General features: G+C 34.3%; 1 protein-coding gene across 6 annotated transcripts; it reads right to left on the bottom strand.

The window, feature by feature from the left end:
- LOC129953371 (GIGYF family protein Gyf) lies at nucleotides 1-24,267 on the bottom strand. Of its 6 annotated transcripts, none has more exons than XM_056066512.1 (8): nucleotides 23,565-24,267; nucleotides 20,423-20,864; nucleotides 11,934-12,101; nucleotides 11,584-11,881; nucleotides 6,598-11,502; nucleotides 4,921-4,995; nucleotides 4,714-4,868; nucleotides 1-500 (listed from the first exon to the last, which is right to left on the bottom strand). In XM_056066512.1, exons 2-8 carry the CDS (start codon nucleotides 20,855-20,857, stop codon nucleotides 375-377), a joined length of 6,162 nt encoding a protein of 2,053 aa, XP_055922487.1. In that variant the 5' UTR covers nucleotides 20,858-20,864; nucleotides 23,565-24,267; the 3' UTR covers nucleotides 1-374. The 6 variants fall into 6 exon arrangements, with proteins under 6 accessions (XP_055922487.1, XP_055922489.1, XP_055922485.1 ...); XM_056066514.1 differs by having other exon boundaries at nucleotides 23,962-24,267; XM_056066510.1 differs by lacking the exon at nucleotides 23,565-24,267 and adding an exon at nucleotides 22,980-23,011.

Here is a 24,267-nt window from a genome sequence, read left to right as displayed (position 1 = left end):
TTTCAATTATATTTACTTTATTCAACGATTTTTATTTCAATAATAATGAGGACAATAGTAATATTTAATAAATCATAATTATAATAAAAAAATCATTTGATTCATTATTTATAAAGTTTTTGTTTTATGTTGCTGCAATCATTTAATGTATAGATATACATATTTTGATGGAAGCGTATACATACATATGTATATATATATTTACATATAAATATATTGTATGTATTTAATGTTTAATTAACTTAAAGAGGAATTTCTTTATTTGCATGTTTTACATATTCATTGTTTTTAATAATTATCATTGAGTATGAGGGTTTCAATAATATTAATTTTTGTATATATTATATATTAGTTTTTTGTTATTATTTTTTAGTTTAGGGATTATCTCCATAATCACGATCTCCAACATTAATTCGGCCTTCCGCGGCTGTAACTGAAAATCCGAGAATACGAGCATCCAGTTTGGTCATTTTACTTTTTTTTATTTTTTTCTGTTTTCCCTGCAAATTTAAGATTAAAATGTTGTTGTTTTTTTTGTCATTTTTAATTTATTTTCGCTAATGATTCTGCGTGCGGTTTGTGTTAAAAATGACTACTTCTACTTTATCTACAAGGAAGTTTAGTTAATACGCATTGTAAAAAATGAAAAACAACAGTGGAACACATGAAACATCTACAACTAAACAAAAACGAAAAAAGCAGCAAAAATTCACATTCACTCTTAGCATTTACTGTTTCATAATTTGAAATATGATTGATAACGGTAATGCTTTTCTCACATTCATACTTTTGAATAATATAACTTTAGTTTAATTCCAGAAATTCAACACGCCCACTTCAAACACTATTTCACTATTTTCGGTTTATTAAAATAATAATTCAGACGAAATTAGAGCTTTATAGATTTATTATTCTTGGTTGGTTTTGATATTTTAAAAATAAGGATATATAACCGAACATCACTTATTAATTTTAAGCGATACTAGTCACTTGACATTTTCATTGATGCCCCTATACGGTGGAAGACGCAAAAATGTTCCAACTAGTAAATATTTGTGTCCATCTTACTACGATCACTGACACTTGTGTTTCATATTATTATTTATTTGATCGGTAACACGAAGTGACATATTTTAGTGGACTCATTTTTAAAGAACAGCGATGAAATTCTTAATTACGATAGAAGTTCATGTCTTTGAAGACAAAAGTTGGTAGCCTGAGATTATACACTCAGGCGACGTGATATTCACCCAATTTTCAAACATTTGTTATCAGTTATGTACATACCTAGTCCCGCCATAGATGTCTTGTCCTGGCTTAAAGAAAACGTGATATCAAAATCTGATATCCGTATTTTCTCAGATAAAAATAAAAAAAATAAATTGGGTGGCGCAACAGTCCGTTTGAGAACTAGGGTCTAGTGACTGACAACTCTCAACCATTCCTGTGTGCGAGAACTGTTGTCAGGGATGGAGTACCCGTGGCATGATGGTAAGCGTACATAAATGTCCAGAGTAGAAAACACAGCACCTTGAGCGACTAGACTATGTAAGGTGATAACAACACAAGACATCAATACAAGACAGAAGGACAGAAGAGAAAGAACACATGACAACAGCAAGCGGTAGGTTTCGAGACGGTCCCCATCTTTATATTAACCACGCTCACTGATGCTTTATTTCGGTGATTGATGGGAACCGAAGCTTAGTCAGTGGCCTACAGTAGAGTTAAAGCGATCAAGGTGCTTGTTATCTCTAAATAGATCGCATATAAGCTCGAAAATCGCTGTCATAACCAGGCAGCAGGTGTTGTAACCGGGCACTGTTTTATATGAACACGCCATGCGGCTAGGCGTATTCTGACTTTGCAGAAGCTGTATGAATGAGGAAAAGGAGGAAAAAGTTCTTCACCTTCACTGTACTGCTGTACTGTACTCTGCTCTAGCTCACAAAAGGAAGAATTACCTAGGAGAATTCTTTTATAACAATCTAAATCATATTAACATAATCAACCTCTCACGTTTCGTAAGGGACACAATCTGGTTTCATTAAGCCTAAAAGAATGCCTCAATATTCATGTGGTATCACAATGGGCCATTAAACTGGCCTAAGCATGTTCTTCTCAATCACGGACTTTAACCTAACTTAGTCCCACCATAAGTTCTGTTACGAAACTTCAAAACGTTGTCATAACACCCATTTGATTTAAAACAGTTATCTTATGTTTGTAGCATTCGTAGCGTTATCTCTATCATCCCAGAGATCTGGGTTGAATCCTGGTGTCACCCAAGATTTTTTTCACTGTGAAGCGCTTAAGAAATTAGAATCATAATAATTGCTTTAAATAGTAAGGAATTCTAGCAAAATTTGCTTGTTTCCTCTTAAATCCTTTTCTATTTTCCTAATGATTGTACTGTATTCGAAACTTTAAACAAACTAAAGATAGGAATAACCTCTTTAGTGTTTGCAAGTAATTTAAAAAAAACTAGGGACCGCAATGACATTCGTGTATCAGGTTCTCTTTTGTTCTCACAGGAATTTATAAAATCTTAAGATAGAGTTAACCGCAATGCCCAAAATATTAATAAAAACAGTCCGTGCTACTATAGGCCAAAGAAAATAAACAAAAGAACTATCTAAAAAGTTAAGGTCGGCTTTTCGCTTAATATTATTATTTTAAACAAATATTGTGGCTTATTAAGTGATTCGCAATACAACAAAGTTCTAATATTTTGGCGTTTTATATTTGCATCAGAATATGGAGGCACTATGTAGAGCACTTCTAACTTATGTGTAGAAAAAGGTGAAATATGCGGGATATACAAAATAAAATATCGGTAACTTACATTTTGTATACTAGCGCGAGGTATTAACCTACTTAAATTGGAACTGTTACCTTTCATTTAGAAATTATAGTATGATGAAATTCTGTAAGGGTGGAACTTGAAATACATACGAAGAAGAAAATTGGAATTTTGTTAAAATTCGCAAGAACAGTTTAAGGTGTAGTATTCTCCCACTTTCTCAGAAATGGCATGAACTAAAATTAAAACGTTAAGTATTTCAGAATAATAATAATCAGTAGACTGGTCCAAAATAAGAACTCGAAAAGAGGAGATCGAGGAATCGAATCGAATTGAGATTTCGATCCAAGTATATGGCGGCACTGAATCGAATTGAAATGTAATCGAAATGACATTTGGGATTTATTTGTGTGCGCTTGCTGCTACGTGAATAACTTTCAAATTTTATAACAATGCTCTTAACGCAAAGACGAGCGGCAAATTAAATTCAGCTTATAATCAAAAATACTACTATTAAATTCAGTTTAGAACAAACAAGAGGAAAAAAAACTTATCGCACGCACACAAGCAAGACTTCACACACCAAAAACTCGATTTTCCAATTCAGTTTTACAAACAAATGTTCGATTCGATTCACCTCGTTCTAAATAATGGTCAATGTGGCAATCGTGGGTTGTATACACCGAGCGAGCAACGAAAGTAGAAATAAAAGATATCTGTCATTCGAAAAGTCTTCGTGTAATAATGCGCGCATCACCGAATGACACTTCAAAACAATATAGCCGATTAATGCGCTGTGTAATACAGGACTTAGTGTTATTACACTCACGACGTTTTTAGAAAGAAGCGAATAAGTGCGAAAGAGAAAGTAGATGAAATAGAAATACTTTAAAAAGTCTCAACCCGCAGAGTTGTGGGTTCAGGATTGTCTTGGATGGTTTCAGACGTTTCTTTTTCTTGCCTTTCTTTGTTTTTTGATGTTGCTTTATTATTGTTTCTTGTGTTTCCGAGTAAACAAGAAATATGCCGTGGACAATTTCAAGTGGAGCAAAGACCTTATAACCAAATTAATTAAAATAAAGGAATGGTTTAAATGTTTAACCCGTAAAAACAAAGTGACAGCCAACTTTTCTGCTGGTCAAAAGCAGGTCAAAATTGTCTTCATCACCTTCAATAAAGTGAAAGATCCGAATTTCAGATCTATTTTATCTCCAGATTTTAATCCAATCCCTTTTTTTCTTTTGCTTGGAAATTTTTAAAGCATCCTCACAAAGGTCTAACACATCTAACAACATTTCTTCATCGGAACTATTATTCGTAGCCATGATGTCAATTATCACGGCTGTGGTATCCAAAAAATCCTTTATTTATTTCCAAAATTTCACTTAGTGGATGGGAACAAACAATAAAAGAGAAGTGTCACAAAAACGCGACCGAAAAACATCCGAGTGTAATATTGCGACATTGACGGGATGAGTCTGCAAAAGAAAATATGCGTAACACGCAGCTTACATAAAGTCTGAGTGTAATAACACACTATGAGGGCATATTATACTCCTTTATTTGTCTTGGCGTTTTTAGTATCCCTTTTTTCTCACTAACTGGATTAGTAATTTTTTTCTTCAACGTTCGCAACTTCTTTCATTCTCTCTTACTCGATCTTTTGCCTCACTCTCTCCTGAACACATTCTGTCCCTCTATATTTATTCATCTCTCTCGCTCTTCATGCAACTCTCTTTCTTGTTCACTCTTTTCTGATGCTCTCAATACTTAACTTTCTCTCTCGTTTTCTTATTCTCTGGATAATTAACTTTCACTCTCTTTGTCAATGAATACTGAATCTCCACTCATCTGATTCAAAAATCCCTATAATCCAGTCAAACCAACCAAGCAAACCAAAAACTAATTACCTTATTATCAAAAGAGTCATTACCGGACGGATTGATTGCCGGTGCTGGCTTACACATGTCATCAATATGTGCATTTTGTGCTCGCTGCAAATTTTTATATTTGCTCCTTCGTTCTAAAAATTGTTTAGCAAATTCAGCAAATTCTTTGTTCTCACCTTGAAAAAATAAAAAATAAATTATTGATGAAAAATTAAAATGCAAACGTACCTAAATACATTCGAACATAATCCTTTACTTCAAAAGGTGATTCCAAGTCTTGAAGAAAAGTGACAAAAGTTGGAACTGAAAAATACAAAGTATTAAAAAATAACATGTTTTCGAAAATTCGTAGTTCAAAATCATTTATGCACAAAGAAAATGTAGGGCCACCAACAATGCTCATTATAATATTTTACATAATCATTGAATTTTACACCAAATACAAAACAAGATTTAGGTTTCCAGAGTTTCGAAAAACGTATTAATAAAAGAACAAACATGCATAATGTAATAATAAAAATTTCCAACGGAACATTACCTTCACGTTATATTGAGATTTTGTACATATTTATAAGCCAAAGCGTTCATGATTAGAATTTCTGGAGTTTAATCATGCTAATGAATGAGTCTGCACACAATTTGTTAAAGTGTGGAGGACGTTATTATAAACAAACGTCAGTAGCTTTAACAGAAATCCCTACCAGGGTTTTGGAATTTGCTGGTGTTACGTCGGATTTTATTATTCATGAAGGCAAATGAGTAAATTAGTAAAGAAAATTCTTATGAAAATAGAATTAATTACTTTTGGTAACTATCAAATTTAACTATGTTCAAACTTACAAACTTTTCTTAATTAAGAAAATAATTAAGTTGAACTATAATGAAAAGTTCAACGCTAGAACTAATTAACCAAGTGATAAGGAGCGAAAGTAAAAGTACCCACTTCCAAAGTTAACTTAATAATTTGTCTTTAGTTTTGGTTCCTAATTTTCTGTATAGAAATATTTTTTCATCTGAGTCCATTTTTTTGTAACCATTATTGGAGTGTGCTACATGCCACAACTTTGCTGAAGTATCCTTTTTGGATAATGCAATCCCCGAATTTTTGGAGCACACAATTTCCAGTGATATTATATTCTTTCATACCGATTTTTGTAATACAATTAAACCAAAATCTTAAAATTGTTTTTAAAAGAGAATGAAAAACATTTCATGTAATACATGTTCAACTCAGCTCAACTTTCATTTACCGCAGCTCGCCTTTTTTTATTTTATAGATATGTGATAATAAATAATAATTATCGCAATTTTAGAATTTCTATGTTAGGTTTATTTCATAGTTCGCTTAAGCTATAAATATAAAAATAAACCACACGCAAAAATGGTTAATTTTCACATTTCTTCCCAGTTTTTTGTTTCAGTGATTTATTTTTTGGGGAGTTCATTAAATTTGTTCAGATTTTAGAAGGATACTCGTGCTACGATAATGGAAAGTAGAAAGTAATCGATAAGACCATCCTTGAGCTGAATGGCCCCTACAAGCTTAAACATTTTTCTTACAAAGAAATACTTCGCACATTATTCTATTCAGAAATTTAAGAAGCAACGACTTTTGTGAGCTTGTTTTAGTAACTTGAACTTTAAGGTAACACGTCACAGTTCTTTGAGTCGCCAAAAAGTTTATCACATGAATAAAAATCCAGAATATATATAATATTACATAATTAATAACTTCTATGATAGTATGCTAAAACGCGATCGGATTTATATTATGTTCCAAATTTTTCAATGCTTGTTCTTCGTGCAACTGAAACTAATCTAGCGATGATAAATATAACGGCATATAAATGATCCCTAACTCATTTATAATTTTTAAATTTAAAAGATTTAAATAGATTTACATACCATCTACTTTGGTATTCATGGCATTAAGCGTCTTTATACACCATCCATTGAATTCACTCCGAAGGTCATCGTGCTTGTTTACATGATTATTGGCATCATTGGACGATGAAACAGTACATTGTGATGGTGACGAAGAAGACGGTATACTGGACGAGGTAGCTGATCCGGAAATAATTTTGCTAGAACTCTTTGTTTTGCCTTTATCGTTTGCATTTATATTACCACCATGTAGCTTAATCGAAACATTTTGTTGCTTTGAATTGTTATTGCCGCCCGAATTATTAGAAATGCTTACATTTGTCCAATTAGTTGATGAATTGACCACGCTTGAAAGAGTTTGGCTTTTGCTAAGATTTCGCCCACCACCAATTGCCGGTACTGATGATGTATTTGTAGAAGCAGAAGTATTGGGGACGTTTTGTTTGCTTGACGAATTCTGACCAACAATTTTAGCAATAGTAACGGAAGTAGCTGGAGTCCCTGTAGATGGTACCGTAGTGGTAGTAGCAAACTTAACCGGTTCTTCCCAGAAGCCTGAAGTGCTATTGTTTGCACCCCAAACCTTAGAACTCCAAATCATAGCAAATGGATTCGAAGAGGAAACGTTATTAGTAGCTGTTGCAGTGGTCTGTTCCTGTTCCCTGCGACGTTGCAACTCAGCATTTGCAACTTGATCAGAAGCTAAACGTTTCGCTTCTTCTGCTTGTATTTCAGCAAGTGACTTAACAGCAACTGGTGCTGCATTCCACGTAAGTAAGTTGTCTGATGATTCTGCTGATGCGGCTATACGCATTTGCTTGTCCATTAACTCCATTAAGCGCTGCTGATCGGCACGTCTTTCTCGTCGTTCTGCCTTTTGAATTTCAGCTAGGCTTGGCCCGGGGCCTGAAGCATTTGTGGCATGGGTGTTAGTCGACCATGGAGCTACAGATGTTTGAATTCGTTCCTGTTTTGTCATTGTGCTGCTACTTGAAACTCCAGTTTGCTTTCCGTTACCGGCTATGTTAGAGTTCGATCCACTACCAGAGTTGCTAAGCATTGCTTTACGGCGATGAGCGTAAATTTCCTTCTGGCGCTCTTTCTCTTCAGTGACTTGACGGCGTTTCTCCTCTTCTACCAGCTGTAATCGCTTTTTCTCATCTTCCTGCTGTTGGCGTTTTCTCTCTTCCTTTTGTTTGCGTTTCTCTTCGGTAGCTTCGCGTCGTCGGTCTTCATCAGTAACGACAATTACCTGTGAGGCCTGCAATTGCTTATTTTTGTTTGAAGAATCAATAACTTTGTCACTGTTTGATTTTTGCTGTTTACTATTGCGTTTGTTGTTGTTGTTCTGGGGGCTAGTTACTTGATTGCCACCACTTACAATTAATGCTAGTTGTTCTTGTTGATGATGATGTTGCTGTTGTGGTAGATGTTGTTTTTGTTGTTGCTGTTTTTGTTTTTGTTGTTGTGGTGGTTGTTGTTGTTGTGTAGGTGGTGGTGGTTCTTGTTGTTGTGGTGATTGCTGCTGTTGTTGCTGGTGCTGTTGTTGTTGTTGTAATTGATGTTGTTGTTGCTGGTGGTGCTGTTGTTGTTGTTGCGGTTGTTGTTGCAGCTTAGTATTATTAAGAATGTCCTCTTGATGAGCTGTCTTCAACTTCTCGGTATTTTTATTATTTTTGATATTCTCTACTTTAATCTCATCAATCATATGCCGTACTGTCGAAGAAATCGCTGTAACAGCAACATTAGCATTAGAATTTTCTTCCACTAATATTTGCCTATCCTTGGTGTTTGCCATGGTTATGTTGCTGTTTCCATCTTGTTGTGGCGGCTGTGGCTGTGTTAGGGATTGTTGCAAAGACTGTTTTGGCTGCATTGTCACAAAATTGTTTTCAACCTTAGAGTGGTGCTGCTGTAAAATGAGTTGTTGCTGATTGCCAGGATCAGCATTAGTCCACAATGTAACAGGTTGCTTATTACCTAATACTGCACCTTGGAGCTGATGTTGAGGTGGTGCTACTGAATTTGCCATAATAGGCCACTGGTTTGCGACAACTGGTTTTAATTGCCGCTGTGCTGCCGACTGTTGTTGCTGCAGTTGAATTGGTTGCTGCGGAATTTGACCGTGTGGCATCATGTGCTGAGGCCATTGCGGAACCATATTAACGACTGAACCTGCCATTACTTGCGGACCTCCACGAGAGAGCATTTCCGACCCGAAATCATTTGGTGTAGGAAGTGGAGCTTGAATCCCGCCAACGGTTCGGAGGCTTCCTTGACGTAACATCATGCGTAAATTCAATTCATTCAAGATATCGGCGTTAAGTTGTTCTTCGCCAGGAGATGTGTTTACAGCTGTATCAACTGGAGTATAAGCCCCGTGGTAGGAAACATTCTGAAATTGCGGCTGTTGTTGGTGCTGTTTTTGTTTTTGGTGTTGTAGTTGCTGGAGTGGTAGTTTTTGTTGTTGCTGTTGTAGTTGCAGCTGTAGTAAATGTTGTTGTTGTGTTTGTTGCTGCTCTTGTTGTGTTTGGTGGTGTAGTAGTTGTTGTTCTTGCTCTTGTTCTTGTTGATGTTGTTGTCGTTGTTGTTGTTCTTGTCGTTGTTGTTCTTGATGCTGTTCTTGCTGATCTTGGTGTTGTTGCTGTTGTTTTTCTTGTTGTTTTTCTTGTTGCTGTTGTTGTTGGTGTTGTTGTGGGTGGTGGTGTTGTTGTTGTTGGTGGTGTTGTTGTTGTGGGTGGTGTTGTTGTTGATGCTGTTGTTGGTGTTGTTGTTGGTGTTGTTGTTGGTGTTGTTGTTGGTTTTGTTGTTGGTGTTGGTTTTGTTGTTGGTGTTGTTGTTGTGTTTGTTGTTGCTGTTGTTGGTGTTGTTGTTGATGTTGGTGTTGTTGTTGTTGTTGAAGGTAATCATCCTGCTCTTGGAAGGTTTGTGCTTGTTGCTGCTGCTTTTGCAATTGCTGCTGATGTAACTGCTGTTGTTGCTGCTGGTGTTGTATATGTTGCTGTTGGAATTGTTGCAATTGCGCATCAAGTGGAGAAATCCCGTAAGAATCCTTCTTTGAACATTCTGCAATAACATCATACAATTGATTTCCGGCAGTAGGATTCAAAGATGCCAGGGAATTACTTAGTCCAGTAAAACTCGTTAAATGCTCTGGCAATCCAAGCATATGAACTTTCTGTCTTACAATTCCAGTTCTCTCGTTGGGCGGAAGGCGATTAAATGATTCTTTGGTCGAGAATTCAGCTAACACAACCATCTCCTGATGTCGAATATACTGCTCTTGGAGCATTTGAAAATGGACATTTAACATTTGTGACATATCCATGGGATTAATCATATTTTTAACAGCACAACTAAGGGCATCGGCAGTTGCTGTAACACTGCCTTTCAGATCACTGGTATTCGGGCTATTGACTAGGTTGGTATTCGAAGCAGACTCGTTTTGATTCTGATGATGCACAGCGGGATCATGAGGTGGGATTGGCATTATTGGAATAGTATTAGTCATAGAGGGCATTTCCGTTGACTGTAATGGTGGAATCAAATGTGATGATTGGAATGGCATTTGACCACAAACTTTGATCAAATCGCCGAGTGCTGCGAATCTGGTATCACACATGCGTCGCACGTACAAATTCTCATCAAAGTATCCTGCCCGATACCACTCAATCATCTCCATCGCTGTAAACGGTCCTTGTACTTTCGATTGTGGATCACGATAATACCACAGCTCGTTGTTGGGTTTTGTAATGGGTGGTGGCATCAGTCGATTTCCAGGTGGGGGAACATTTATTGTCGACGCTGTAGTTACTTGCTGCTTTAAATGGTGCTGTTGTAGCATTGGATCAACTACGGGAAGGAACATCGGTTTGATTTTTTGGGGTGGATTTTTATACATAGTAGCAGCTACTTTTGAAGCATTTGGTGCCACTTGTGCCGAAGAAAGCTCTGTAACGTTCTGCGGCATCACCACAGCTGGAGCAACAGTAGAACTATTCGTCGAGCTTTTTAAAACTTTTTGGTCATTTGACTGAGTCGAATCGTTGTCGTCGTCCATGATCAACTTTTCAACCATATCATCCGCAACTTCCTGCATTCGATCGGACAACTCAGTTAGTGGTATCTTATGCGATGATTGTTGCAATGAAGAAGTGTTCGCAGTTGAGTTTGGTGTGGAAGTATTTTGGGTTATAAGTTGGGACGGTGATGATGGAGTTTCAGATAAATTTTCTTCGCCTCCACCACTGCTAATTTCCAATATATTTGAAGTTGAATTAATTTCCTTATTAGAGTGAAATTCGACAGATTGGTTGTTTGGATTATCATCATTGAATGTTCGTTGTTGTTCAATGATTTCGCGTTCTTTGAAATCTTTATTATTCGAAATTTCGGCTCCATCGACATGTTGCTGTTGCTCTAAACGAACTTGTTTTTTATCTGAACCCTTTTTATTTCGCTCATTTCTATTTGATTTATTTTGATTGGATTCGGAGGAACTGGAAGTAGTCGATGAGCAACCACTTCCTAGACCACCACCCTCGCCACGTAGACGACGTTTATCATCTTCCTCATCTACGGAACCATGAAAAGCTCCACTGGCATCAAATGTCCCTCCGCTATCGGTGGGATTTTCCATTGCCCATTCGGGGAGCATATCCTCAGTGTCCCATTGATGATTGATGTTAGAACTTTGATGGTTATGGCGGCTATTTGCTTTAGAGCTATCGGCAGTAAGATTGCTACCACCGCCCGCTCCTCCACAAGTTGCGGATGTTAATGAAGAACTTTTTGACAGACCCGAAAAATAAGTTCGTTCGGTTGTTCCAATTGTCGAATAGGATCTTTGCATTGGTGGTATGTTATAAGCATTACCATCAACAACACCACTTCCTCCATCATCATCTCTCCAACTTGTTGAACGGCCTTAATGAAATTATCAAAAAGAAGAGATACGTTTTAATAATCGATTTTTACTAAAATTTGTAACAGGTATCTTAAACTCACCCCAACGATTATTCCCAAAATTGTTCGTGCCTGACCCTCGCCACCCATCTGCACCAGCGCTACTTCCGCTTGTAAGCCCACTATTAGCGTTACCACTAATATTAGATCCACTGTTGCCGCCCAAGCCCACACTGCCATCTTCTTCATGCCGACTGCGACGCCAATTTTCAAGATTTCTCGTAGGATGACTGGAGAAATCTTTTCTTGGTGATGATGACGGCGAAATACTCCAATCCGGAACACCAACTGAAGATCCATCACCAGCGCTTCCATTTCGTTCGGTCCATCCTCTTTCAGGCTTACGTGGGAAAAATTTAAGACCTTTCAATAAAATAGAAAGCTTTTGTTACCTTTAGGTTCCGAGTTTCATCTTCAAACATTGGTGTTGGTCGTGGAAATATGGGATGATAAATTGATTTTCCTCGCATACGTCCTCGATCTACAGATCCACCGCGTCCAGTACCTCGCGTTGCAACATTAAATGCGACTGGACTACGTTGTAACCACTGTGGACGCTGCTGCAAACAGTTATATTTTAAATAACATAATTCAAGTTCAAAACAGTATTTGTTAAATACAAATTCAAAAAATATACATTTTACTTAAAGCTTTAGAACTTATAATTTGAATTCTTTATTTATAATAATTTGTTTATCGCACCTTTGACTATATCTAACTATTATTTTTTATTAAATAAATGGTAATAAACAAATATTAATATTGGTATCTACTAAGAACATACATTTTATGCAACTAAAAAATAAATTGTGAGTTGTATGAGATGTTCAATTGCTTATTTAGATTATATTTTATGATTAACAGGCCTTGCAACATCAGTTACAGTTCTTTCTTCAAATTCTTTACAACTTTATGGTTGATTAGGACTACCACAGCAACGAAATTAATGGCCTTGTAAATTTAGAAATCGTCATTCATTTTTTTCAAAGAAAAACTATTTATGGATTTTTCATGACCTCAAAAAGTCTTACGAAATATTTTTTAAAAGGTGATATCTCAAAAGAGATGGACTAAGTCGAATGGACTAAGGTTGAAAATTGCTCTTATTGACCATTGTAAGTGTCATGTTACCCGGGGGCCTAATTATGAGGTTCGCGGTGAATCGTAATAAAAATAAGGACATTGCAACAAATTTCTCCAAATAAGCATTCTGATTCATCGAAATTTCGTTTTGAATAAGTTTCTATCAGTGCAATTTAAATCGTACCATATCGAATTTTATCGGACCAATTTCAAAAACAAACTTTTTAACATTTCATGAAATATAAAATAAAATACATAATCAACAATTAACTAGCGATAGCTAGAAGGGCCTTTCTCTATCTTCATTTGTTGTTTATCTTTCTTGTGATTGTTTCCTTGCAAATAATAAATATTTATCAATTATTTTGTAACAAATAAAATAAATATTATTTCAAAATTGTAGAGCATTTTTTTTTCAAATTAATTTTGCATATATAACATTTTGTAATTTTCAATAAGAGCGCTACAAAAGTTTTTTTTTTAACAAAAAAGGTTTTGGATATTAATGAAAGAAAGTGCGATGCAATTATGTATGAAACTAGATTTTCTTTCGCTGAACCCAATTTTCGACGGTTTTTAAGCATGAAGCAGCCGATACTGTTGCAATTTCAAGTTCGATATTCGTACGAAGTTCATGAATCGTCGCTGGCTTGTTGGCATAGACCATAGACTTGACGTAACCCCACAGGAAAAAGTCTAACGGCGTCAAATAGGGCGACCGGAGCGGCCAAGCGACTTGGCCACTTTGCGAGATGTCCGTTCGCTTAAGTCATTGCACTGTAGTTCTCCAAACTTGGTTTACAATAAATTGATTGTGACATTCGCAGTGTGACTTGTCCTGTTGGAACAAAATGTCTTCCAAGTCCATATCATCAAATTGGGCCAAACAAAATCGGTTATCATTAAACGGTAGCGATCCCCATTCACAGCTACGCGCCGGTCTTGATCATCACGGAAGAAATACGGTCCAATGACGCCGCCTACCCATAAACCACAATAAACCGTAATTCTTTCGAGATGCAATGATGACTCATGAAGCACGTGTGGATTGCTGCCTGACCAATACGAAGCCATTCAGCCAGAAATGAGCCTCATCGCTGAGTATGATTTTTCGATGAAAATCCGAATCATTTTCAAGTTGTCTCAGCCCAATTCACGCACATACGACACTTCTGGTAGTCAAGAGGCTTCAGTTCTTGCGTCAATTTAATCTTGTAAGAATGGAAGCCAAGATCTTTTCGTAAAATTCGCTACAACGACGTCACAGAGATGCCCAACGCTTGAGAACAACGTGTGAGACACAATTGGTATTTCTGCAACTGAAGCCTCAGCGGCAGCAATATTCTCGACACTACGGGCACTTCTTTTTGTACTGTGCCTGTGGATTCAAATGTTTCCACTAGACGCTCAATTGTTGTAGCTCTCTAAACGTTGAGGCCACTGACTCCGAATTTCGGTAGTAAATTCTAATAATTTCGACTCTTTTGCTGTCACTGTCGCTCTACTTTTGTCGCGTACATCTCAAATTTTTAAAAGATAATGACCCATTTTCAATATATCGAATTTCGAAAAAAATGTTTAGTGTTTTATTAAAAAAATCAAAAATAAAAACAATTACATTTAAAAAACAATTTACATTAAACTCGGTTCATTAGTTCTTAAAAAAAAAAAACTTAAAACAAAATAACAGTTCTATGGGGGTACCCTTCTTGAGCAACACAAAAAAATTTTTTTACATTCAAAATGTCAAAATTAGAAACAAAAACTCGGCGAAATCAAAAAAATAATCTATCGGCGTGTTGTTTCTGAGAAAATTATAAGTCTGTTATTTTAAGTCTTTAAAAAAAATTGGAAAAGGGTCCTTATTTTATTTTTAAATTTAAAGTCAATCGACCCAATACTTTAGGCTGTAGGGGCCAGGACAGAAGACGGACGGAATCAGAGGACCTACTTTTTTCGACTTCTCTACCATCGCAATGTCATGTTTGATTAAAATCTCAAGTTCGAAATTTTTTACGAATGCAAAACTTACCGTTTATTTCCTAAATGTCGAAAGTAAAAATAAATAAAAAACGTAAAGAACATGCGCCTTCAATACAGCAGGAGTGTCCCTATCAACCTTACGATGGTGCTCAAGCGAAACAAACATTTAAGTCAGGCAAGAGGCAACTATCATTTTAAAAGCTCTCTTTTGAATTCTGCGAAAAAGACTCAAGTGGGTTAGTCGTACACCTGCCAGATATGTTTATGACGAATACAGGCTTTTTAAATTATAGCCAGTTCAGAAGGGTTCAAACACTTCTTTTCGATGCATTGAATTCTACAGAACTTATTGAGCTTATCACACGCTGCGGTTTTCCCACATCCGAATGACAAGAATGATCTCAAGAAATATTTCGAAGAAAGAAAGCGTATCAATGACCGCCAGTATAGCTTGCGTAGCTAGTCCAACTTGTGATCTTATGGTTCATCTCAACGAACAGTAGAAACAATCTTTACATCATTTTTGATAAATGAAAATTATTGCACTCGATATTTTAAAAGCATTTGATAGGGTCCTTTTATCGCAAATAGCATAAACTCTAGTAGCCACTTGCATTCATTCTCTAAAACATTTCAACCGAAGAGCGACTACTTTAAAGAATGCCCTCCATTTTACCCTTGAGTTAAACTTCGGTCGTACTGTGATGTGCAGAAATTCGTTGCTAAGCCGTACTAGGCGAATATGGAGTGCCTTGTCATTGCAATGTTAAATCATTCAAAACCAAGGTAGACCGACATCTCTTTTCCAACCCCTTCCTTTTTCCCTAAACATCGCACTGTGTTTCTAGCATATTAAAGGTATTCAAAACCCTTTGAGTATGCACTAATTCTAATTTTTTTTGCAAATTTCTGTTCTTTAAATAAGACAAACTTCTAACGGATGAGCTTAAGCATAAACATACACACAAAACGAAGCAAATTGAACGTGAACTTACAACACTCATTCGAATCATAATTCTTTTCTCAAAATGTCTACTAGAAAAAAAGATGATTGAAACAACCAACAACAACAAATAATATTCAAGAGTGGATGGAAGGAATATATTTCTGTTTGAGTTTTCTAGAGAAGGAAATTCTTTGCGTGCACCAAGACATTTTGGCTAAGAAACGGGAAAGAGACATCTTTACAAAAATAAACAGTAAGTACAAATTCTATTGACGTAGTTCTCTTATAACGGTGTTACAAATATTGCTATAATGATTACATATTTAAACATCTTAGAGAAAATAAAAAAATGAGGCTATGCTCAGGATGTATGAGCCTTTCATTAAAAAAATATTTCCAAAATTAGGAAAATAAATCTTTCACTTTACCGATTTACTAATGAAATATAATAGTATCTGCATATATGTATACAAATTCACCTAAGAAAAAATAAATTTTGTTTCGTCATTCCTTCTACTTTATCAAGTAGCACACTTCGAAGAAAGACGAGCCAGGCTAGTTGTATTATGGTTTGACTCCAAACAAAATTTAAGCAATAAACACAAAAATTCGATTTGATCCACTTCCCAAAGTAGTCATAATAACACCTTAATTTGAATTGGTTTTTCAATTGTCTACTACTTTTCATGCATAAGATATTTTATTTTATTTATTTCATTTATTGTATATGTACGAAAAATTTTAAGCGTTCCCGTTTGGCGCGAATCTCTAACGTTATAGATTGGGCTAGATTATATGAAAACAGTTTGCCTAAAGAAAATTCACATTTATTGCTTAAATAATTTGGAAGTTCTGACACAAAACATCAATAAGTAATACAAAATATAAAATAGCGCTGATGTGCCTCTAAATTTTGACTAAAGTATTTTTTACCGTTCTGGACAGAGTAGTTTGCAGTTTCATTACAAAATAAATGTTTTCTTTGCTTTCATGACTTAGAAGTTCGGAGAGAAAAAATCTCATAATAATTAAAAATAATATAAAATAGTAATTTTTTTTAAACATAAAGTAAGTATTGGAGGGAAATTGTATCAAAGTTCTTAAATCAATACAATAAGTGGGTACAATTTATGTAGTAAGGTATAGATAGATAGCCTGAGTAATTTACATAATCAATAAATCTAAACAAACTTGTTTCCCTCGTTTGAAACAATACTATTCATCTATTTAAAAATACTGAACAACTTACAAGAAAACAAATTCCATAATCTTTCATTCCTATCTACAAAAAAATATAATTAAAGACAGGGTACCAAAAATATAGTACCCGTGACATGATGGTTAGTGCGTTGGACTGTCATGCCAGAGGTCTTGGGTTCGATCCCTGCCTATGCCATCTAAAGTCTTTTCACGGGTACTGCCTCTTGCGAGGAATTGACAAATTCTCCAAGAGTAACTCTTGTCATGAAAAAGTGCTTTCTCAAATTAGCCGTTCGAATTCGGCATATAAACTGTAGGCGAATTTGGAAAACATACAAATTAGACATATGTACATAAACCTAAAAGGTAAACAAGGTGCACAGAATATGTTGTAAGAGCTTAGAATAGAAAATTTGGATGCAAATCAATATACAGCAGTTAAGGAAATTGGTATCGGACAAGTTAACGCTAAAGGTACAGTGACCTTACATATTCCATACAATTAATTTGAATTTTAAATTGCTATTGTTATTAGATGTGAATGTTTGCATCAAAGAAATAAACAAATAAAAGTTGAATTATTCTTAAGACTGCAATTACGTTTGCTTTACGGGCTAAAAAGTTCAATTACTTGTGGAAAATAATTAATTTACACTCATTATTTTGGGTTGGAGAGCTTAGAAAGTACTCCAAACTTAAAATCGTGCACGGATAAATAAACGACTTCGAGCTAAGAACTATACTAAAATTATACATTAAACCATACACATACAATGAAGGACCATTCGATAGTGTTTCTTCAACACATTTTAGTTTTTACAGTCTTAACTGCAGTTTGTAAATGCATAAACATTTCACATCAATTTTTTAGTATTGAAAAGTTAAGTAAAATTAAATCACAAAAGTATCAAGAAGAAATCATAACTGGTTGAAGTTGATGATCGAATTCGTACATGTAGTGAAAAAAACGTTTACAATTTAAAAAGAAATAAAAACTTTCTTAACGTTCGGTTGAAGTTTTTCAGATTTTAGATAGTAAGTTGCTTATAAATATATACCAGGTTTGCGTTAAAAATTATTTTATTGCTTTATTAATAACTTCAATAATGACCGACTTTTTCGGTAGAGACTGTATAGCCTTTCAAGAATAAAACATAATTTGTAGACCTCTCAAATGCAATCATCTGAAATCTTACAATAACACGACCAAATTATAGATATTGGAAAGTATTTGCTTTCGGATAAAATAAAATGGTTAATTGTAAACTAAATTATAACTTTAATTATCACTCATTTTTTTTAAATATAGCAACATCAAACAAAAATAACGGATTAGCAACGAGCAACAGCTGCATAAGTATCAGTATAATTACGTTTGTGAAGAAACTTAAAGTTACATTTACAAACTGTTAGATGCAAAGTTAACATGTACCTTCAAGATAATTTAGGATTAAATAATACTTATTTTACATTAACACTGGAGTACGCGCGCCATAATTTATACACCTGGCCTACTATGGTAGACCATTTAATAATGTTAATAATTTTTTATTTTAAAAACATATAAATGAAATAAATATTTTTGCGTAATGTTCAATTAGCCTTTAACATTTAATAACCATAATTTATGAGTTTTAGGTTGGAGTGTAAAGTATTTCAAATCTAATACTAATAAAAAACTTTTACGTTATGATAATTAATAATAATAATTTTACTTATTTTTTGTCTATATATATTACGGTTATTATAACACTAGTTCTAAGGGATTGCTTATGTGGTTAATAAACAATAACATAGAATACCCCTCTTATTGATAGAAAAAACTAAAAATGATAAATTTAAGGCAATTCACATTAGCTCTACTATGCCTCTAGCTGCAATAAAAAAAAAAACCTTTTATTAAAGGAACTTTGTTGGAAAGTGGAAATTAATCCAAAAGGATTGATTTTATGAAGTCAGAATGTGCGATAAATTATATCTGATCAATGTGTTTTTATTTATTTTGTTTATCTAATTTTCGTTACATTTGTAAATTCGGCCTGAATAAACGAAGTTAAGTTCCTAATATCTTCTATATGTACAGCAGTGATTTGTAAATTATTGTATTATTTTCTGTTTTTATATTATATAAAAGGTTGGAAAATATCTCCCTTCCGCTTTTTTACTCTTTATTCAATGCTTTATTAAAAGTATTAGTGGTCGGATTTAGTTAAAATATTCGCCGTTAGGTTCGATACCTTTCCATCTAGACGACAACTTCATAATACCCGCCTAGTAGAAGCCACCCTCCTTATTTGGAAAGAACTCGGACAGACACTTTTCACAAGCCTCTTTTAAGTTCAACTTTCCAGCTCTAAGGGCGTTCGCCATGGACAGGAACAGGTGGTAATCACTTAGCGCTATGTCCGGGCTAAACGGTGGGTGTGATAAAACCTCCTATCCGAGCTCCCGTAGTTTCTGATGAGTCATCAACGAAGTGTGTGGCCTGGCGTCGTCCTGGTGGAACACTACACCCTTCCCGTTAGCTAATTCTGAAAGCTTCTGGCAGTTCGACTGGTTCAAGAGGAACAGTTTTCGGAGTAGATGGTAGAATTAAGCGTCTGGCCATATGGGAGCAGCTCATAGTGGATAATTCCCTTCCAATATCACCAAACACACAGCAAAACCTTCCTGACCGTCAATCCCGGCTTGGCCACTGTTTGGGACGATTCACCGACCTTATCCAGCCTTCTGCAGATGGTTTAAAATGGTTTCGTGACTAACTTCCATCTCTTGGGCGATGTCACGAGATGCCGCATGCCGAACTAACTCAATGTTTTCCATGATTTGATCGGTATTTGTCGTCACCGTTCTTTCGCCGGCTGGCCTATCCATGGTGTCGTTTTCACAAGCACTGAATCGTCAAAAACATTCCTCCGCGGTTTAAAGTGAAAGATTAACATCCCCCAAAACACAATTAACGTCACGGAACGTTTCTCTAGCGAATTTCGGCGTAAGTAAACTCAATTATTACACGTCTATAACTGTTGAACGCAATATCCAAATATCACAAATAACGTCGTTTTGTATATATATATACACAGTATTGCCAGATACGAGCTCTAGCGCTTTGTACATTGCCGTGAAATTTAAAAGACAAAAAGGCGGAAGGGAGATATTTTCCAAACTCCGTAAAATTATAAATTTTTTTTTGTACAAACAAATTTTTTGTACAAAAAAATAAAAAATATTTAACTTTTACCAATTATTTTTATGTGAAACATTATCTACGCATGTTACGGAGTTTATTCATATAAAGATAAATATAATATAAAACTAAAATAACATAGATTAATAACACATTTAATTTCAAATTGAATATACTTGAAAAATCACTACTATTTCACTGCTCGAAGCTGTACTTATTGATTACTGAGCAAGGTTAATTTTATCAGAATTATTAGAATTTGCAAAGTAAATGTTACACTTAGAAAAAAAGCAGAGTGATAGCTTCGATAAGAATAAGCTACCGTTCCTCTTAATAGTGTAGCACTTATTGTTTTTAATTGTTCCACAGTTGATATTAACGAAGTGTGGGAAAATATCAACATATATAAGATATGCATTTAACAAGGATCGATTACTTCTACCTATCTAAGTCTAAGCAAGTGTAAACATTGAAAAAATTACCGTTGGAGTTGGTGCAACTGAAGTAAATATCTCCTCTTCCGTACTTGGAGTAAGAGCTAACGGATATTGAACCTTTTCGATGAACAAATTTTTAAACGATGGTAAAATTTCTGGCATGGAGCAATTTTTGTTGAACAAGGAAAGCATTTCCTCTCGCCCATATCGAAATTCTGGAAATAATCCACGAACTTGTTGCAGTTGATGGTTTTGTTGTTGTTGCTGCTGCTGCGATTGGTTCTGATTGTGCGTCTGTCCTCCAAACTGATAACTATTGTTTGTGCCATTATTGTTTGAATTTGTTGACGATGATGATGAAGTTGATGAACTACTTCCACCACCAACTCCACTACCACCTCCAGAACCACCTTGATTGCTTGTCATATCAGTTGCCATATTACGTAGCCATTCTGGTCCAAACTTCATTGAATCTGTCATTTTCTCTCTAGAATTTAAGAAAAATAAAACATCATATCATTATGAATGAAGAGAACTTTGTGTATTGTGTATGTAATTTTTTTGTATATTAAAATAAGACAGTTCGATAAATATAAACAAGACTTCGATTTCGAAATTATTTTTTTTTTATGAGCACGACACTTTTCTTTTTTATCGTTTTTTAATACATTGCCTCTATAATCTTTGAAGTGAGTAATACAAATCTTACTTTCCTTCGCACAAATAATTTAGAAAAATATTATGCAATGTTTTCTAACTCCCTTTGGTCTACTTCAAAAAAGAATGAAAGAAATTAAAATAAATACAGTCAAACCATTCCAATCAATTTAAAAAAAAATTAAGGTATAACTTTTTTGTATGTGAGTTAAATATGAAATCTCATCGAAAAGCTCAAGAAACAAGATTATAATTAAAGATATAATATATTCGGTACTAGTTATTACTTCAGCACACACAAAATTAATATTATCGTGTGGCAGGAAAAAAGAAAAACAAGAAAAAGCACACTATGGAATTAAAATAGCTGTGGCAAGTGCTGCCATTTCAAATTTGACGGTGCTATAAAGAGTAGTACTATTTCTATATTGAATTGTTGTATTTCGGCGTCCGACGACATTTCCTTTTAGATTTAAGGAATTTAAGAAAACCCAGATGGACAGTAAATCTTATAATTATTTATATGTTAAATATGCGTATCTTTTGATAAACGGATTTGTAAGAACAATTCTGTAAATTTGTTAAAGATGATCTTAATCTTTTTTGTTGAAAATATGTCTATTTACCATAAGAGTTTCTAACAAATTAATTTGTTTCATTATTGAAATTGAACATTAGACACGCTTCAAATTTTATGTTTTTATTGTCTACACAATAAGAACATCCATACCGAATACGGCGTACACAAAGGTAATCAAAAACAATACCGGTCCGGTCAGTGACACCAGTGTCAACATAAAATTTACATGAAGCATTTGGATTTTATAAAACAATTTATTTGTTAGTGGATTATCGGAGATTAAAGAAACCAAAAGTAAGCAATTTATACGGTTTACACTCCTAATCAACGTTTCCGTAGAGTGTAAAATATTTGACACGATCTTACTTATAATTACTACTAACGCATACATAAGATGTCTGGTAGATTCAGTTTTTGCATTCTCTTAAATTTCTATGAGCAGGACGTTGCAAACAAATCAACAAACTTTAAAAATTATCTTGCCAATATTTTAATATCTATACATATATGTATATGTATTTAAATTTATGAGCAGCTTTTCTAGAGTTATATTTTTTAATTGCATTCAAAAAATAAGTTCGCAATGATATCAGAAGGAAAACTATTAGTAGAACCCTTTTTCTTTAACACAAATTGCGAAAACTTGTATCTTCCAGTGAAGTACCTAAAAATGTATTATGTTGTCTTCGCAATCGTTGAAAACATGAATACCTATATTGCTTATATGTTTAGTCATAATCAAAGAAAATGTAAAGTTTTGCATAGATTTTGCAGTGAAGTTTTGAATGTTTTGTGAGCCGAATGCAGTCTTAGAAATATTGGTGTGGCAACACTAATTTGTTTAACCAATCCATGTGGCGAAATAAATTAACAACTCAATAGACAACAAGCAAACAAATTGTTGAAGCAACATTCTTCAATTTGTTTCAATATATGAACTGGCCAAAAATTCAATAAAAGCAAAAAGAAAACGAAATACAACATTTAATTATAAGGCTTTTAATATCTTCTATAGAAGATAATAAATATTTGTTTCTTCATTTTAATATTTACACCTTACCTAACCTCTTGAGTAAAAGTAAAAGCCATAAAGAACAGAACAAAACTAGCATATTATTAGAGGGAGTAACAAAGCATAGACGACATATATTCTACTCTTGAACCATAAAAGGAATAGAAAGAAGCAAGTATATCGAAAAATTATTAATACTTTGCATATAAAAATTGCAAACAACAACGATCGTTTTTTTTATTTTATTTTATTCAGACTTCCTGTATATTTGCAATCCTCTATCAAGAACAATTAATGTGATTCAAAGTAATTAACATAATTGAAAACTAAAAATTTATGAAGGGAAATAATACCTTGGAACGTTATACATCTCGATTCCTTTTTACGAAAACTTTCAGAAAAAGAAATACAAATTTGCTATATATAAAAACTTTGGACTACTACATAGTAAAATAATGTTTGTTACCAAGAGCTAGATTGCTCTCTTTCTTTCCAACTTGACCAATACGCTTTATCCTTCACATTTACTTCACTCATATGTTCCAAGGCATGCTAGCCGAGATATAAAGATTCCAGAACTGTTCCTGACTTGAAACGCGGTCAGGAAAGGCATTTTATCCATTCAAAAATAACGGCATCATTGAGTACTGCCTCATTTACATGAATGACTAAATGCCACGTCACTTAACAGAAATGTTGTTTGTGCAAGGAAAGATTTAATAAACGAAGTGATGGCTCTTTGTCACTCGTGTATAAATGAAGCATAACACCAATGTTAGTTAAAAAACAATATTTCTTCATTAGGAACAAACCGTGTGTTCCTGTCCCTGTCGCTAACTGGTCACATTTTTTCACCTAATTGAAACACTTGACTGCACCACGATGTTCTCGATATATGAAGGAGTAAGGAAAGATAAAATATTCCACATACTACTTACTTGATTTATTAAAGATACGCAAATCAACTATTTCTGGTTCCTGAATTTATGTTATCGTTATTTGTTAGTTATCTTAAATCAAAGTGTTGAGGACAATTAAAAAAACACTTAACTCGAAGGGTACGAACAATACTTATTTTCTTTTCAATTCGATACACTGCCACACAATATTTTTGTATGATATATTACCACTATTTGAAGGAACAATTTTGAATTTGAACTAAATACTAGAAAAATGAGACAACTATAGAAAAAGGAAACTTAAAAATAAATTCACACACGAATGGTAGTTTGTGTTTTTTCTTGCAAAATAAACGAAACAATACTATTGCAAAGATGTTTATAATTTTCTTCTGATGTCACACAAAAAGGCAGTTTTTAGATACTCTTTTATTACCCTTATTTGTTTTCAGTTCTTTTAGGTTATGATTATTATTGAAGTAAAGTTCCCAAATTTTCGGGTGGAAAATGCTTTTCTCAAATTTTCCAATGTTTGACAACAAATAATTTTGATTTCTTGCTTGAAATCGTTAAAACCGTTTTATTTCTTTTTTTTTCAAGTCTTAATTCCTTTTTAAAGGCACACCGAACGTACAATGCTAGCAGAGAAACTAAAGTGAATGACAACGAGAATACTTGTTGTGTACTTCTTCATTAAAAAATTCAATATGGCCGCTGACCGAATACAGAAAAATGGGTTCGG

The sequence above is a fragment of the Eupeodes corollae genome, chromosome X, assembly GCF_945859685.1.
Source record: "Eupeodes corollae chromosome X, idEupCoro1.1, whole genome shotgun sequence".
In the NCBI taxonomy this organism is placed as follows: domain Eukaryota; kingdom Metazoa; phylum Arthropoda; class Insecta; order Diptera; family Syrphidae; genus Eupeodes; species Eupeodes corollae.
The sequence above is the reverse complement of the archived record's forward strand: the minus strand, read 5'-3'. Positions and strand labels throughout refer to the sequence as shown.

What these genes read in the sequence shown, in the direction of transcription:
- LOC129953371 (XM_056066510.1), bottom strand. An exon ending in CAGTTGCACCAACTCCAACG is followed by an intron (nt 12,102 to 20,422) that starts GTAATTTTTTCA and finishes AACTGTTTGCAG; the next exon opens with CAGCGTCCACAGTGGTTACA. An exon ending in ATGACTCTTTTGATAATAAG is followed by an intron (nt 501 to 4,713) that starts GTAATTAGTTTT and finishes TTAAATTTGCAG; the next exon opens with GGAAAACAGAAAAAAATAAA.